Here is a 14,724-nt window from a genome sequence, read left to right as displayed (position 1 = left end):
TTGGTAATTTGAATTTTCGGTCATTATAGTTTTAGTTTTATGAGTTACTTCCGCTAAATTATTATTAATTAGTTGATGTGTAGTAGCGTGACACTCCTCGTAACAGAGACATTTTATAAATAAAATTAAAGGGTAAAATTAAGAGTGTTACATTAGTTGTTATGTTAGATCGAGTTACTATTTTATTAGAGTGAGGGTAATTTTCCCTTTTTGAAATATTATTAAAATTGACGAAGACAAATTATGTTTTTTTAGTAGTTGTTCCTTTTAATATATTGTTATAGTAATTTTTTTTTTCTTCCCATTTTTATGCATAAGATTCATTTGTAATCTTAATTATTTTTTTCTTATTTTTCTGCATAGATTCATATATAATTTTTTTTTGTATTTATCTTATTCTTTCTATATTTTGTTCTATAATTTTTTTTAGTGAAATTATAATGAAGAATACAAAATTTAGAATATTAGTATTAAAAGTGATAAGGACAAATTAGTAAATTTGGTAGTAATAATTAATTTTATTATATTAGAATTAGAATTAGAAAATTATAGGGCCCGTTTGATGGTCAGAATAAGATAATGACATGAGGGCCCGTTTGGTGCACAAGATAAGAAACAAGATAAGATAACTGCATCATATCCCGCCGCAATCCAGTGTTTGGTGATACAACATGATATGATAAACTAACCCTGAAGCTTATCCTATTCTGTCTCTCTAGTTATAATTCTTATCCTGAATTTGAGTTGAGTTACCAGTAGGATAAGATAAGAAAAAAAAATTACTGATTTATTTTATAAAATATATTTTAAAATACATAAAATAAAATTAATAAAATATAAATAATAAAATAATTAATTTTTAAATATATGTGATTTTCTCACATGGGTAATTTGTAATTTATATATTCTAAAAAATCAAAATTTTACTAAAATTACAATATTTTAAATTGAAATGATTATTAAAAAAATTGACAAATAGGGATATTAATTTAAATTTTATAAAAAATTAAATATAATTTTTTTGCAATAGTAGTTTTATTATCTACGTATGAGATATATCATATATTTATTTAGCTTATCTAACATGTATATATTATTGAGTTATTTATTTGATCATGATTCATATAAAAAATTAAAATTGATTATTTTCTCATGATTTTTATTTTAAATTATATAAAGTTATTTGATTACTTATTTATATTTTTTATTTATAAAATTCAAAGTATTACAAAATAATTTTTTAAAAAATAACAATTGTTTTACAAGAGTAATTTTGTCAATTAAATATGTTATATATCTTATCATATTATTATGACCAAATATGTATTGAAAACAAAATATAATAGTTATCATGTTTGTTATCCTGTGTGCACCAAACACAAGATATGATAACTGAGTATAACTGTTATACTGCTGTTATCCTATCCTGTTTTATATCTTATTCTGTCACTATACTATCCTCCGCACCAAACGAGCTCTGATAGGATACAAAGTTGGATAGAGACATGATATGATATAAACATGATAATCATTTATCATGTCATGTGTTCAATGTGCATATATGGTAACAAATAAAACATGATATATATTATAATTAAATGACAAAACAATCCTTGTAATTCAATTTATTTTTTTTAAAGTGCAGTGATTTTTTTTTCTTTCAAATTAACTTGTGTTATTAATTTATTATTATTATTTTTTACTAAAACATGTATTATTTTTTTTTTTTTTTTGACTAAATAAAAGATATTCATTCATTCAAATTGATAAGAGTACATCGATGCAATACAAATCAAAATCGCTAAAAACAAAAAGGATGAATCTGAAACAAACTCACATCATCCGTGTTAATAGCATCAAACGACATATTGCAAAAGCCTACATATTTGACTATATTGAAGTTTCCGGAACATTCATGTCGCCGGATCTGTAGCGTTGATGGTACAAAAGTCATTGATTGGATCTGCACTGGATCAACCTTAATCTTCAAACCTGAAATAAATTAACACCGCACAAAGACGGGACAACAATACTCCGCACTAAAACGGGACAACAATACTCCGCACTAAGACGGGACAACAATACTGAAAATCAAAACAAAGGATAAAATCGCAAAGATAAAAACAAAACTATAAGACTTAAACTATGTGAAAATCACTTATTTGTATTAAAAAGCAAGAAGAAAAAAATGTAAAGGGGTGATTTTAGGCCAAAAATTGACCTAAAACCACCCCTCTATGGGTGAGAGAAGAAGAAGAAAATCAAAAAGAGTTTTAGGGCCGGCGGTGGTTAAAGACCTCTACTCTAAACATGTATTATTTTTTAATCAACGTAAAAATGTAAACTTGTAACCCAACACCACCATTAACATCAGCTACCATAAAATTGAAACCCTCAAACACCATTACTAACAAACAATTCCAAACAAATTTTCTCGGAACTCTTCCTTATACGGTGGACCATAGCTATTCCGCCACCAAGTCGCAGATCCAGGTATGAAATTAAGTTTGGAATTAGGTTTGAGTGGTGAAATTGAAGATTGAGGAAGGAAGATTCGAATCGAAAGAGAAGTGAAAGGATCGATGTGAATATTTTGAATGTAACCCTGAATATTTGAATTCATTATATGGTTTTTGATTGAAGAAAGTGGGGATGGAAAATGGGTTTCAATTTTATGGGGGTGTTGGTTGAAGTTTTGAGATTGGGATTTTGATTGGATTGGAAAAAGGGTTTATGTAAAAGAGAAATTTGTTTGCTTGAATCCGTGAAGGGTGGTGGTTGAATTAGATGAAAAAGAAACTTGTGAGAGAGATATGAAATAGAAGAAAAGGTTATGAGTTGTGCTAAAGAGGGTGAAATAGGAAAAACAGTTGTTAATTACGTGGGTGTGTTTGTTTCAAGGTTTGTAATGTTATTTCTGGGAATATGAGATATGGATTGTAACATTGCTATGTTTGTTTCAAGTTTTGAAAATTTGTTCCCAGGAATTTTTTAATCCCAGGAATGTTAATTACACATAACTTCTACACTTGTTATTCCCATACTAATAGGGTGGGAATATAACATTCCCATGGGAATAAAACTCAACTTCCTATAACTTCTCATAACTTCTCACTACCACTCACATTTATTTGCATTTTTATTTTTTTGAATTTTTTATTTTATATAAATTTTAAAAACATTCCCAGGAAATCTAAATTTTAACCAAACACATGAGTAGGAATGTTATTCCCGAAAATAATATTCCTAAAAATATCATTTCAAGAAATGCAATTTCATACCTTGAAACAAATACACCCGTAGGTTATTTTTAACCCAGCCTATACTCAGGATAGAAAATACAAATGCCGGTCAGAATAAGATTAAAAATAGAATTAAAATATCATATCCAATTGGTGCATTAAATGAAAATTACGAGGAGAATTTAGAAGAATTAGATGTAACGTAAAAATGTAAAAAAAAAAATATAACATAGAAAAAACCAAAATAAATAAAATAAAATAAAATAAAAAGCCCCGGAGTAATGCATATGCGTTGGTTTGGTCGTCCATATATGGCAATGGCACCGCGTTTTGTCATCCCTTACCTGTTCAACCTTGCTTTCTATTTCTATCAAACCAAGACTCCTTCACTTCTCTTTCTTTATTTATTCATTCTCCTCTGGTCAGCCCCGTTTACTTTTCTTTTCACACCCCCTCAAACCCATTTCCAATACTACAAAAATCTCCTTCTAAGTTCTAACTTCCACCTTCTGTTATTACTGTTTTAGATTAGATAGATGGATCAACGTTTAAATGATTTTCGATTATTATAGCAACATAACTAACGCCATGGATTCTAAGAAGCTTAGAAGAAAACCTAAACTCGAGCGTCGTAATGCTCTCAAGTACTTCGATTACGACGCTGGATCGTCTTCTTCTTCTTCTTCGTTTGATGATTCTTCTGGTTCACTTTATACTCGTTCCATGGAGTTGTATGATCGTACTAGCTTCCGTATTGAAGGAATTGAAGGCGAGTTAGATCGAATTTGTAAGAGTTTAGGACTTTCTGGACCTGAAGATTTTGCAATTCCTGCTGCTGCTTGGGAAGCTATGAAGTTTCGATCGTCTTCAGATATTCTTCCCAGTTTGAAGATCGAGGAGCTGAAGGAGGAGGATGAATTGAGTGAGAAATGTGAAGATAGGGATAGTGTTAGGGTTAATGATGAGGTTGCTGAGACTGTTGTTGTTGGTAGTGGTGGTGGTGGTATCAATGGAATTCGTCCACCTATGATTAAGCCGCCACCGGGGATGAGAGTTCGGGTTGTTGATAACACGTGTTCAACTTGGGACCTTTTGAAGGAATTGGCTCCAGTGGTGGAAGGGGAAGAAGGGGTTTTCAACAGGGAAATGGTGGAGAAAGAAAGTGAGGAAGTTGATAGGGTAAGTCCTAAGAGAGAGGAGGAAGATGTGGTGGTGGATAATGTGGCAATGATTGCTGAGATTGTTGATGGTCTTTCGGATTTTAGTACTTCGAATGAAGATGATTCTTCTAGCACTGGCACGGAACCTAGGTCTAATAATGTATCTCCTAATGGGAGAATTAAGCGGATTATTACCCCTGGATGCTGGCAAAAGGGCGAGTTTTTAGGGGGTGGTTCGTTTGGATCTGTTTATGAAGGAATTTCTGAGTAAGTGTCATCATTGATCAATCCCTTTTCCTGTCAACTTTACTTTAGTAGTTGTGTTTGTGGATTTTGATTCCTATTTTATTTGTTATAATTTAGCACATGTCACATGCCAGTTAGGAAAATTCCATATTCGAATCATGAATGATAGGTGGATAGAATTAGAGACGAGTTTAATGCTTAAGTAGTTGAGGAATTTATGACCGGGAATATTATTTCGTTTCAAGAATATTGCTGGGTGGGTTTTTTGGATATGAAAACAAAATAGGCAAACGCTTTGCTGTTGTCAGTTGCTACCTCTTTCAATATTCTGGAATGATCATTTTCAGTAAAAGGAGGAGGTAAGAAATACTCTCATTTTTAAGGGTAGGTAACCGTTATAATGTGTAGAATAATAAGAAAGGGAATGAGCTAGTTGAATCTGACAGGACAATATATGTTGACTAATTACTTAGAAATCCTCAGTTTGTGTCCTGTAATAGAACTGTTTTTATTTTTTCGGGGGTGGGGGTTGCTCTGAATTTGCAGCACATAGGATTACACTGTCTATTATTTCATTTCTTTGTCTTTTATAACAGTTTATTTGTTGGCCATAATAAGGGTTTTTGAACCCTACATATTCTGGTGCTAACCGGGCACACCATGGATATCCAGACTAACAATTTTGGCGTTTGCCGGTTGAGCTAGGACTTACGAATCTGGATACCAGCTTCTATCAGCACTGTTTTAATAAACTTTTCTTTTAGGCTTTTATTGACAAAGATAATTTCTGAAGTGAAATTACATTAATGTCCATTCGTTCATCCTGATTAGGAAATGTATTTGAGCTTTAACACCCCTTAACTGAATGGTGAATTAGGCTGTCCCTGCACAAAATAGATTCAGTGATACAGACGGCTTCCGTTAAATAGGCAATATAGATGTATTTAAAAACCATAGTAAAGGAAAACTTTAGGAAAATGTAATATGGTTAGGAGCTACATTTAATGCCAGTTTTTTTTGTCAATATTAATTAAGTCTCAAAAGATAATTTTAAATTCGGCACCTTCCTTAGCTGCTTATAATAGGGCATAAGCTATCATTCAATAGTTTTCAATCAAGTTGAAAGGGAGCCGTGATGCAATGATTAAAGTTACTGCCTGCCTCTGTGACTAAGATGCCACAAATTTGAGTTGTGAAATCACTCTATGGCAAATGGGCTTGACCCTTCTTTGAATCCCACCATGGTGGGAGCTTTATTGCTCCAAGTTGCCCTGCCCCCATTTTCATTTGAGTTGCTGCTTCTTTTGGATTTTTTCTGTATAAAAATCAAGAACAGAGCTTTTTTCAGTGTGATGATTGTACTGATTATTTAATCGTCTATTTTATATTATGAAAACTATTAACGTGTTATTCATATCTTCTGATTCACTGCAGCGATGGAATCTTTTTTGCGGTAAAAGAAGTTTCACTGCTTGATCAAGGGGATCAGGGAAAACAAAGTGTCTATCAACTAGAGCAGGTGACAGGCTTACACTTATTGCTTTATCACATTATACTTTACTTTTCCAATGTTGACCATTCTTTGATGAAGAATAAATAAGAAGTTTTCTTACATAAATATAATATGCTATTTTATGCAATATGTCAAATTGTTTGAGAAGTTGTTGTCTCCTTTATGTTTCTCTTACTATATTTATTTTCTCTCATTATTCATTCTCTTTTCTCTCAGGAAATTGCACTTTTGAGTCGTTTTGAACATGACAATATAGTTCAATACTATGGCACTGAAATGGTACTTTCTTCTTTTCCGGTCTTTTCTTTTACTTATATGTCCAATTTGATTTTTTTTTCTTTCAAAGGCTTATTCGTTCATGCTCATTTTTGTATTTTCTTGTAGTTAACCATTGTTGAATTGAATATGTATTGAGCCATCACATCACACATTAATTTAAACTTAAAAAGGTCCTTTATGCATCTCAAACCTTTTGTATTATTTTCAACACGTAAGTAAAATGTTTGTGGACAGATACATGGCGCCATGATAGGTATGGCCGTCAAATACTTAACTCATGGAGTTAAATGAGTTTATGACACTAGACATTAAAATCGAGTTAACACGTTTGCAAATCGTTTCTATGTAAACTTGAGTAGACTCATGTACATGAGTTTGGGGACAATTGTACACAACAAAATGGTTATTTTCCCTCAGGCATGACTAGACAATGGTTCAGTGTCAAAAACAACCGAAAATGAAACAGCTGAGTGATAAGGCTCTATAGTGCACAAAATATTAACATCACAGTTATTTCACTCTACTTATGCATCTATTTGCCCAACTTAAACCCATCTGCGAAAGACATGAAAGATGTTGTATTGAGTCTTGAACCCATAGCTCCTAGAATAATAAAATAATTAGTTAGAAAATGTCAACAAACAAACCCATCATTGTTGAATGAACCCAACATGCTAACACAGTGAATGAATCCAACTCTAAGGAGTTGAAACCTAACTATACCAAGCTGAATCCAGATCCAACAAAGAAAGTCCATTCCCATCATCCTTCTTAAGTGATTTTGAACCTCGTGATATCAATATGTGTATTGATTTTGAACTTGTTGTACTCTATTTCTTACCTAAATTGCGAACATATATTGTGATTTATGAATTTGTTCATCAATTTTAAATTGTGATGCTATGTTTGTGGTTGGTCTGGACCTATTGCACTATCTTAGTTTAATTTACACGCTGCCGTTGCGTACAAAATATTTAAATTTTGTATTAAGTAAACTCTTACAAGTTACAAATTTATGAGTCAAATTTATAGAGATTCCACAGGTTTACGAAGACTTTTGAGTTTGACAACCTAGATAATAGGCAGGGAATTGTGGTCTGGACTAGAGCTATGTGCCCATCTTAATTTAGCTTATAGTTATCCTACAAAATATTTAAATTATGTATTGAATAAATTCTTGAGTTTGACAACCTTGATGGTAGTTAATGAAATGTAGTTTATTATTTGTCCCACAAAAGATCCACATGATGACAAGCTATGAAGCCCTGATACGTGACCCGATACGATACGACACCGATACGGCGATACGGGAAAATTTTCAAAAATCCCGATACGATACGGCCGGGATACGTTATTTAAAAATTAAATATATATAAATGCACAATATATAAATATAACTAAAATCGATAATGATAAAAAAAAAAATTAACATTCAAATTACTCAAATTGAGCAAACAAGTGACAATTACATATCTTTAAGTTAAGTACTACCCAAAAAGGGGAAGAGATGGGTAGCTCAACTGGTTAAGCTAGTTGAGCTAAAGGTTATGGAGTTGGAGATCCAGAGTTCAAGTCCTGGTAAGGAGAAAAACTAACATAACAATATAATATACTAACAATTTGCTTATAAAAAAAATATGTACTATCCAAAAAAGATATAGTTGGTAACATCATACTCTAACATTCAATACTTAGAGGAAACACGAATTGTATCAGTCTCATTTCCTTCATTTCTATGATCAAAGAACATTAATTGCCCGATATTTTTCCGATACACGTATCAGAGAAGTATCGGACACGTATAGGTTATTTTTTTTTTAAAAAAATAATATTAATTGCCGATACTTCTCCGATACGTGTATCGGAAAGTATCGGACGAGTATCGGTATCGAATATGTATCGGACACGATACTTTGCCATTTTTGGAGTATCGGGGCTTCACAGATGACAAGGCTGCAATAATTAGTACCATGAAACTTGAGACCAGACACTAAACCATTTTTGCAACATCTTAACCCCTTATCATTATTATCATTTTGCAACATGTTAGGAAAAATGGATGTTAGCATGGCTGCAAATCCCTAGCCCAGTATCCAATGGGTTTGTGCTAGAACTAGAAGGACTAGGAAATAGGTTAGTGGGTTTGTTGTTAGGATTATCCACGTGGCAGAGAGCCAGAGGGAAAGACAAACAGTGCAGTAGGATTCTGTTTTATGGGTGCTGAGTAGAGAGAGGTATGGATAAGAATCATTCAGTTTGTTAGGGCAGAAAACAATAAGATCTGTAGACAATAAGATCTTCAGTATTGCTGTAGTCTCTTATTTTTTCAGTATTGCTGTTAATTTCATCTTTTCTGCATTTTATGATGTTGGGTTCGCATCAGTAATTGTACATCCAATAGAGTAAGCTCATCATTCAAAATTAGATTTTTACTTTACACCTGCTTGATGTTAATGTAGGATGAATCCAAGCTGTATATCTTTATTGAGCTTGTGACCAAAGGTTCTCTTAGAAACCTCTATCAGAGGTATACTCTTCGAGATTCCCAAGTATCTGCCTATACAAGACAAATTCTGCATGGTTTGAAGTATCTTCATGATCAAAATGTAGTTCACAGGTGACTCCAGTTTTTTTTCTTCTTAATATACTTTTGCTTTCCTTTATGCATATATGATTACTGAGATTCTGTGTTAATTCTGGTCTTGCATAATATGGCATGGTTCCCATTTCTGGAACAATGCTTTCAAGAGTCCTGTCTATGGTTCTTGCTTTCCTTGTTTCAAATGAACTTTCACTTTTGATTGCTGTCCCATCATTTTAATAAAGATATTCTTTGTAAACATTTCAGTTTTGTTGCTCTCTCGTAATTGCAATACAAATATTCTTTGCAAATAACTTGCTGTATTTGTTTGTTTTTTTCTTGTTATTTGGATGTGTCTTCCCCCACCCCCTTTTGGGCAATATTGCTTCATTTTCATTGCTCATTATGCATTTAGCTTACTTTGAGCGTAAAGTTTCTAATGATTAAAGAAGGAAAATTATGTTCATCAATATCAGATTTAGGTAAGGTTAAGACGTTGAATGGTTACAATGAAATTAGGATTTTCAGTTTTGGAAAGTTTAATTGGTATTTTTCTTTGGGTTAACCCCATGATGTCTTTAACATCTTCTCTGCATTCCTGTATCAATAAAATTCCTGTATTAATCTAATGTAATTATATCTCTCTCCAATTTAAGGGACATCAAATGTGCAAATATATTGGTGCACGCAAGTGGATCTGTCAAACTTGCAGATTTTGGGTTAGCAAAGGTATTCCTCAGTTTATACTTCTCTTTCTGGTGCTTATATTTCTTCAACATTTAATTTCAGTTATAGTTATCTGAACAATATGCAATTACTTACACTTCCCATTTTATGATATTGCTCTGTGAATTGCTTTTCAGGCAACCAAATTGAATGATGTTAAATCGTGCAAGGGGACAGCATTCTGGATGGCGCCTGAGGTTTGCCTTCAATTTTAACCTATGAGCGGAAATACTGAATAACGGTTCAACTGTTTACTAAATAATTTAATCATCAGTAATTATATTAATATCCTTGATGCAAGAATCTAGCTTCAGTTCTACTCTTTTGTCAGCTGAGGACTGAACATATTAAATGAAATTTAATTGTCTTACAATTGTCATAAACTATGAGCATCTATTGTACTACTTATCTAAAACAGTAAATGCTTCTACTTACCTGTGAAGTTGGTGGTATCCCTATGTAGAATTCAAGGAACTTATTAGAGCGCCACAAAAATAAACTGCATAGCAACATGAGATCGTGTTGCACTCAGTTAATAGGTTACTAGATAAGTTGAAACAATGAAACTTTTGAGTGTTGAATTTATACAATTCTCTCTTGCTTTGTCCCATTTATTTGCAACGAGACTTGATCAGTGTGATGAACAGATTGATATAATTAGTGATAGTGATGTAGTGATCACGCATTAAGATATTCCTGCCATTTTAAACCAATAGAAAATGAAATTAAGGGCTACCTTTCAAAACTAGAACCATATACTTGTTAAAGTTCTCTGACTTTTGGTGTTTAATCTTTTAATTTTTTGGCAGTATAGCTATTGATTATTGTATATAGTGAAACTAGGGTTTTAGAGAAGTGTATTTAACACGGACGTTTTGTTTATATATACATGATTGATATATTAGCATAGTAACCACATTCTATCCACCATCAATGCAATGCTCACGCGAAGAATGAGTTTCTATTCTAACACTTCTCCACAAGGTGGAACATGTATGTCATATGCACCAAGTTTGTTAAATAAATTCAATCTGAGATCCCCTATGAGACTTAGTGAATATACCCACTAATTGGTCGTTGAAGTTGACAACTAATTTTGATTTCTCTTGAATTTGAAGGACCCTTTTTATCATAAAATTTCACCGACTTTCTATGTTTGGTATTTTCGTTAAGAACAAAGTTGGGAGCAATATGTAGAGAATATTGATTATCACAAATTAATTTCATACTCATTATGACTCCTAGTTGAAGTTCTTGAAATAACTATTTTAGCCGCACAATGTTTTCCTCATGGCACTGTATTCTACCTCGACACAAGATATACTAATCTTTTGCTAGGATTCTTGAGATTGTAACATGAAGAATGTGCTTATATTCTAACGATTACTAATTATTGATCGGGAATATGCAGGTTGTGAAAGGAAAAAACAAAGGTTACGGGCTTCCAGCTGATGTTTGGAGTCTGGGATGCACTGTGCTGGAGATGCTTACAGGCGAAATTCCATACTCCAATTTAGAATGTGTACGTCTCATATTATTTCTATTTTTCTTCCCATTACCATTGGCTGCTATCTGTAAGGGTGATTATGTAACACCTGATTATGTTTCTCTTTTCTGTCTCAAGGGAGAGCTCTTCAATTTTCATAATTTCAGTTAAGATTTTAGTTCCACTCCTTAGTATTTTTAGGTTCACGTGTTTGCCTCTACAGAAGTTCTAGCTTTTTGCAGTTTTGTTAACAATTATTGAACAGTTCAGGCTACCCATTCTGATCCAAATACCCAGTTTTTCATGCTATTTATTTGTAAATTAAATTGTGGCTTTTGTTCATGTTCTATGTCGTGTGTTTCCTATAACATAGAAATGTTGGTTGATTCATATAGTTATATAAACAAAATGTATGCTTTTCCATGAAATTTTGAAATATATTCATAATACCTATCAAAATTGTATTAATGCTGTTTATGACTTTCGGTTTTTTGATTGATCTCTTCTAACAACAGATGCAGGCAATATTTAGAATTGGAAAAGGTGAGCCACCTCCTATTCCTGACACTCTTTCAAGAGATGCAAAGGATTTTATCTTGCAGTGCCTTCAAGTTAATCCCGATAATCGTCCTACTGCTGCTCAACTCTTAAACCATCCATTTCTCCAAAGGCCACTTTCCCAGTCTTCATCTCCTTACGTTCATGGCAGAAGAGGTTAAACTTTGCCATCTTCAACTATGAAACAATGAAGGTGAATATGGTTACATGGCATCTCACTTTGATACACTGTTTTCCTCTTTATCATCATGACACTGGAATCATATAGAAAACTTTTTTCATAGCTTTCATAAGAATTCCCATTGATAACTAATGTGGACGAAAAAACAGCTAAGATGCTTAAAATGCCAATTTTGGTTTCCAGGTTGCACATAATTTTTCTATATTCAAATTGGGTGGGGTTCAAGTGTGATTTCACTCTTATTTGAGGGTAGATTTTCTTGCAATCATAACTGACAAACTATGAAACAGGAAATGTTTTAACTTTTAAGAAGTCTGTGGCAGAATTCTGAAATGATAAACTATATTATTGGCATTGCATCCATTTGGGAAAATCATTGTAACTAGGGTTGACTTTCTTGTTCAAAAACTAGGGTTGACTTTACCTATTTCAGCGGTTTATTTGATTATTTTAATCTTGCATATTATATTTAGTCAAAAAAAAAAAAATCTTGCAAATTATATTACATGTAACAATGTAATATTTCAAATTTTCACTCTTAAAATTGCTGAAGTTGATCCGGGTCCATTTTTGCAGCAATTTTTCCCCATGTTGTGGCATTCAGAGTTTGCTTGTTTGTAACTCAAGTAGATTTTTAAGCACTGCTTCGGATCATGTGATATGGAGCTGCACAGAACCAAGTTATCAACTTGGCAATGTGGTTTTGGATAATTATTATGCTCAATAATAGTCTATTTACTCCATGATGATTTCTCCAATGTAGCAAAGACAAATTATCAACGTCAAGCTGAAAAAAGTTACCCCTGCCTTCTCCTCAAATGAGCTAACTGGTGAAAAAATATACAGGGCTTAGCTTTCGAAACAATAGTAGCACGGATCCAATAACCATTCTTATTGTACATATTTATTAGCATGCCATTATTTGTGTATATTTATATTTCAAAGTTGTGATTTTTATATATATATTTTTTCCTTTTTGAATCTATGTTTCATGTTTCTCTGTGAAAATTTGGTCTTTGGTTGAATCTAATGAAATGTTGAACTCATATGAATATGATGGACTCATGTAGCAAGAAAAATCTCGGTTGTTTTTGGGTAATTTGTGTAATGCTTTATCACTTCGTGGGACCTCTTAGACTGTAGTTGTAATTCTGTTTATATAAATAAAGCTTTTAAATGCACTCCATTGACATGTTGTCTTTGCCTTGACTTTGAATATTTGCCTTGACTTTGAATATTAGTTTCTGCCTTTTTTGAATTTCTGGTCGATAAACTCAATATTCTTCAGTAACATAAAAAAAAACCTTCATAGTTTCACTGAGTGATCAGGTTTAGATTTTGAAAGTGGGGTGTTACGTTGAAGTGAAATACGAGAGTGTGAATCGAGATTGAATTCAAGTTTATATTTAAAATTTGTAATTAATTGATTTTATATTTTTTTAAATGTTTTTTTTTTGTTGTTGTGAATTTTGTTAATTTTCAATGAATTATTTTAATTCTCTAATATCCAACTTGGCCATACTACGTCATAAAAAGTCACCTTGCAAAATTAGATCCAGAAACAAGTAAATTTGGGGTTAAAATTTACTCGAGAAACTAGAGGCTAAAATCGAACAATATAAAAACTAGATGGGACAAAAGTTTAATTAAACTTATATTAGAATACACGAATTCAATTTGCATACAGGCGAATGTAATTCTTTCTTTATACATGCATTGTAATTCGAAACCCGACCTCTATATATATAATATAATTTCCTTAAAGGCTAAATTCGTGAGATGAAATATTTCATTTTTTGAATCAGTCATGTTAACTTTTTCCTTTATTTATTTATTGAAGAATTTTTTGTTTTTTGGCTGCAATATGCGGAGATCTTATTTTCAAAATGTTGTCATGACGTGAGAGTTTCTTGGCAATGGCAATGGCAGTGGCACCGCGTTTTCCTGTCCCTGTTCAACTACAAGTCTACCAGTCAACTTCCATTGCATTGCATTGCAATTTACCTAATTTGGAGCAGTCTTCTTCTTCTTTCACATCTTCCATTATAAGAAGCAAACAGCATCACACAAACACAACACCATGCTTTTCCTGTTTCCAACGCCATGGATTCCAAAAAGCTTCCAACAAAACCTAAACACGAACGCCGTGATGCTCTCAAGCTCTTCAATTACGACGCTCAATCATCGTCTTTCTCTTCGTTCGATTCATCTAGTTCAGTCTACACTTGTTCCACCGACTTATACGACCGCACTACTAGCTTCCGAATTGATGGAATCGAAGACGAGTTCGATATAATTTGTAGGAGTTTAGGACTTTCTGGACCTGAAGATTTTGCAATTCCTGCTGCTGCTTGGGAAGCTATGAAGTTTCGATCGGCTTCAGATATTCTTCCCAGTTTGAAGATGATAGAAACATGGATCAAGAGTTGGGCCTTGACAGTGGGCCTAAAGCCTAAAGTTTGGAGAGTGCATACAAGGAAAAAGAAGAAGCATGACGTGTCTAATTGAGGGGAGGAATGCATGTGTGTGCATGAGAAGCATGAGTCAGTGCTATATATGTGGCTAGAAGGAATGAGAAAGAATCATTGAGGAATTCTGTTATTGAGTGGGATCACTTTTAGTGATTTGGGGCACTTAGTGCTTTGGGGCTAGTAGACTCTCTACTAGTTTGTTATTTCCTTTATTCTGTTATCTTCTATCTTGTAATTGAAACTCCATTAATAGCAATTGCAAGCTTTTCTTCCATTCTACT

At 32.8% G+C, this 14,724-nt stretch overlaps 2 protein-coding genes across 2 annotated transcripts; both read left to right on the top strand.

The window, feature by feature from the left end:
* Positions 1-1,723: 1,723 nt before the first annotated feature.
* On the top strand, positions 1,724-13,164 carry LOC123896908 (mitogen-activated protein kinase kinase kinase 1-like). The gene is made up of 9 exons (XM_045947331.1): positions 1,724-4,669; positions 6,083-6,167; positions 6,378-6,440; positions 8,900-9,057; positions 9,678-9,750; positions 9,885-9,944; positions 11,159-11,269; positions 11,749-11,984; positions 12,549-13,164. The coding sequence occupies exons 1-8, from the start codon at positions 3,795-3,797 to the stop codon at positions 11,950-11,952; spliced, it is 1,629 nt and encodes a 542-aa protein (XP_045803287.1). The 5' UTR covers positions 1,724-3,794; the 3' UTR covers positions 11,953-11,984; positions 12,549-13,164.
* Positions 13,165-14,075: 911 nt separating this feature from the next.
* On the top strand, positions 14,076-14,715 carry LOC123896907 (mitogen-activated protein kinase kinase kinase 1-like). The gene has a single exon (XM_045947330.1). It carries the CDS (start codon positions 14,076-14,078, stop codon positions 14,478-14,480), a length of 405 nt encoding a protein of 134 aa, XP_045803286.1. The 3' UTR covers positions 14,481-14,715.
* The last annotated feature ends 9 nt before the right edge of the window (positions 14,716-14,724 follow it).

This window comes from Trifolium pratense, linkage group LG7 (assembly GCF_020283565.1).
Source record: "Trifolium pratense cultivar HEN17-A07 linkage group LG7, ARS_RC_1.1, whole genome shotgun sequence".
In the NCBI taxonomy this organism is placed as follows: Eukaryota; Viridiplantae; Streptophyta; class Magnoliopsida; order Fabales; family Fabaceae; genus Trifolium; species Trifolium pratense.
This window is presented reverse-complemented; position numbering and strand designations above follow the sequence as displayed.

Coding starts and splice junctions, on each gene's coding strand:
- LOC123896908 (XM_045947331.1), top strand. CDS start 3,795: ATGATTTTCGATTATTATAGCAACATAACTAACGCCATGGATTCTAAG. Junction 9,058..9,677: donor GATCAAAATGTAGTTCACAG/GTGACTCCAGTT, acceptor CTCCAATTTAAG/GGACATCAAATGTGCAAATA. Junction 9,945..11,158: donor CATTCTGGATGGCGCCTGAG/GTTTGCCTTCAA, acceptor GGGAATATGCAG/GTTGTGAAAGGAAAAAACAA.
- LOC123896907 (XM_045947330.1), top strand. CDS start 14,076: ATGGATTCCAAAAAGCTTCCAACAAAACCTAAACACGAACGCCGTGAT.